The following is a 2,830-nucleotide window of genomic DNA, read 5'->3' as shown; positions in this document are numbered from 1 at the left end:
CGATTTGATAATGTATAGGTATGTGATGAGGGTCTAGCTGAGGTTGTTAAAGGAGTTTGGGTTAATTCTATACCACGCAAACTTTTGATGAAACGTGATGATTTAGTTTCTGCTCTTTCATTGTGGGGTAGGAGTAGAAATAGAGAGTTTTGGCAAAAGAAGAAGACTATACAGAGATTATTGTATAATGGGTCCAGTACTGTATCTCACGCCTCTTTATTGGAATCGTCTCTTTGAGCAGGAAGAAGCTAGACTTAAACAGCAGGCAAAGTGCTTTTGGCTTAAAAATGGGGACCGAAATACAAAATTTTTTCATGCACAAATTAATGGTAGACGAAGAATGAACCGTATTACTAAATTAAAGGAGTCGTCAGGTACCTGAATTGAGGATGAGTAGAAAATTAAAAATCATGTTCTGCATTATTTTCAGTCTATTTTTGATGGCGGTTCTATGGATTATGAACGGATTTTTGAGTTGGTGCCGCCCTTGATTAGTGATGCCGATAATGCTGATCTTTGTGCTCCCTTCTCGAATGAGGAATTTAGAGATGCTCTTTTTCAGATGCATCTAGACAAGGCACCTGGGCCGGATGGGTTAAATCCTACATTTTACCAGAGATTTTGGCACTTGATTGGCAATGATGTTTCCGATGGTAACAAGGTACTTTTCCTTCTTCTCTTACTAAAATATTGATTGTTTTGATCTCTAAAGTGGATAGCCCTAAAACTGTTAAAAACTTTCGCCCAATTGCGTTGTGTAATGTGTTATATAAGATTGTGGGTAAAGTTTTAGCGAACAAATTTAAAATGGTCCTTCCTATGATTATCTCTGAGAATCAGTCTGTCTTTATCCCTCATCAGTTGATTACCGATAATGTTATGGTTGTGTTTGAAATGATACACAATATGAAAATTAATAAGGGTAGAAATGATGGTAATTGTGCACTTAAACTTGATATTTCTAAGGCTTATGATATGGTAGAGTGGGAGTTTCTAAAAGGCGTACTGGAACGATTTGGTTTTTCTACTCAATGGATTAGGTAGTTGACTATGTGTTTTTCGGAAGTCACTTACAATATCAATTTTAATAGTGATTGGATTGGTTCTATTGTGCCTGGTGGAGGTTTTTGACAAGGGATCCTATTTCTCCGTATCTCTATTTGGTGTATGCAGAAGGCTTATCATTACTACTTAAAGATGTTGAATTTAGGGGCTGGTTGTAGGTCTGTAGGGCAGGTGCTAGATACCCAAAGATCTCACATTTATTTTTTGTAAATGATTCTCTGTTATTTTTTAATGCTAGACTGGAGGAAGCAGATAGTATTAAATCTATTCTCAATACCTATGCGGCTGCTTCTTGACAAGTGGTGAACTTCAACAAATATGGCATTTTCTTCAGTCCCAATGTGGTCTCCTCTGTAAGGTCTAATATCAGTAATATATTGGATGTTCATTCACCATTGAGTCATAGTGCCTATCTGGGGTTACCTTCTCTTATTGGGAGGAACAAAAAAAGCAATTTTTGATTTTCTGAAAGAAAGAATGTGGAAGAGAATTAATTCATGGAGCAGCAGATTCCTATCTAGAGCAGGCAGGGAGGTTCTCATAAAATCTGTGTTGCAGGCTATACCTGCATATTACATAAACATTTTTTTGATTCCCATTACTATTTTGAATGAATTGCATAGAATGATCAATGGCTTTTGGTGGGGGGTAAAAGAGAAGTGCGGAGGGGTATTAATTGGCTAGCGTGGGAGAAGATGTGTAGTAGAAAGAAAGAGAGGGGTATGGGGTTTTGGAACTTTAGGAGTTTTAATTTGTCTTTACTTGGCAAACAACTGTGGAGGTTCTTAACAAATCCTAATATTCTTTGTTATAGAGTGTTTAAAGCAAAGTACTTCCTAAATGGTGATTTATTTTCCGCCAATGTAAGTAATGGTTCTAGCTTTGTTTGGAAAAGTGTAATGGCATCAAGGGAGTTGATTCGAAGGGGTACAAGGTGGAGGGTGGGGAATGGAGAGAAGATTTTAGTGGCTTCAGCTCCCTGAATTGCTAAGGAGGATACCTTTTTTGCGGATGATGGCCCGATTTTATTGAACCACATTTGCGCGTTTGTGATCTTTTTGAAGGTAATGGGAGAGTTTGGAACATTGCTCTTTTAATGGAGTTTTTTCTTCAAGAGATATCGAAGCTATTATTAGTATTCCTATTAGTATTACCAATAAGAAAGATTCCTTCTTATGGCACTTTGATAAAAGAGGTGTGTATACGGTGAAGTCTGCATACTTTGTGTATATGAACTTGCTAGGAAGATCATTTTTTAATGTGGGGGTGAGGTGTGGACTAGTTTGTGGAATGTTTCGGTCCCTCCAAAAGTGAAGTATTTCTGCTGGAGAGCTTGTAGAAATATATTGCCTACAAAGGATAACTTAAGGAAAAAGGGTGTGGATGTGGATGCTAGATGTCCTTGGTGCCATGAAGATGAAAGTGTCAATCATATTTTGTTACATTGTCCTGTGTCCAATAAAGTTTAGAGGTCAGGGGAAGTGGGAGATTTGCAGCCTAATGATAATTTTTTTTTAATTTTTTACTGCAGATTTTGAAGTCCCAAGACAAGGTTCGAAAAATCTTTGTAATGGTCTGTGCATAGAGATTATGGTCAGCAAGGAACTCATTATTATAGAACCAGGTGTAAAATTCAGCAGCTCACCTTGTGGAAGACGTCATACATCATATCTTGGATTGGGAAGCTGCTCAACGTGCTGATACTTTGCATGGAAATACCATTGCTACTTTATATCAGGGCAGGAACTTGTTTTATTCCTCCAAC

General features: G+C 37.5%; 1 protein-coding gene across 1 annotated transcript; it reads left to right on the top strand.

The window, feature by feature from the left end:
* Nucleotides 1-451: 451 nt before the first annotated feature.
* On the top strand, nt 452-1,361 carry LOC122724611. The gene is made up of 4 exons (XM_043960141.1): nt 452-661; nt 775-1,040; nt 1,124-1,219; nt 1,304-1,361. The coding sequence occupies exons 1-4, from the start codon at nt 452-454 to the stop codon at nt 1,359-1,361; spliced, it is 630 nt and encodes a 209-aa protein (XP_043816076.1).
* The last annotated feature ends 1,469 nt before the right edge of the window (nt 1,362-2,830 follow it).

The sequence above is a fragment of the Manihot esculenta genome, chromosome 9 (genome assembly GCF_001659605.2).
Source record: "Manihot esculenta cultivar AM560-2 chromosome 9, M.esculenta_v8, whole genome shotgun sequence".
In the NCBI taxonomy this organism is placed as follows: Eukaryota; Viridiplantae; Streptophyta; class Magnoliopsida; order Malpighiales; family Euphorbiaceae; genus Manihot; species Manihot esculenta.
The sequence above is the reverse complement of the archived record's forward strand: the minus strand, read 5'-3'. Positions and strand labels throughout refer to the sequence as shown.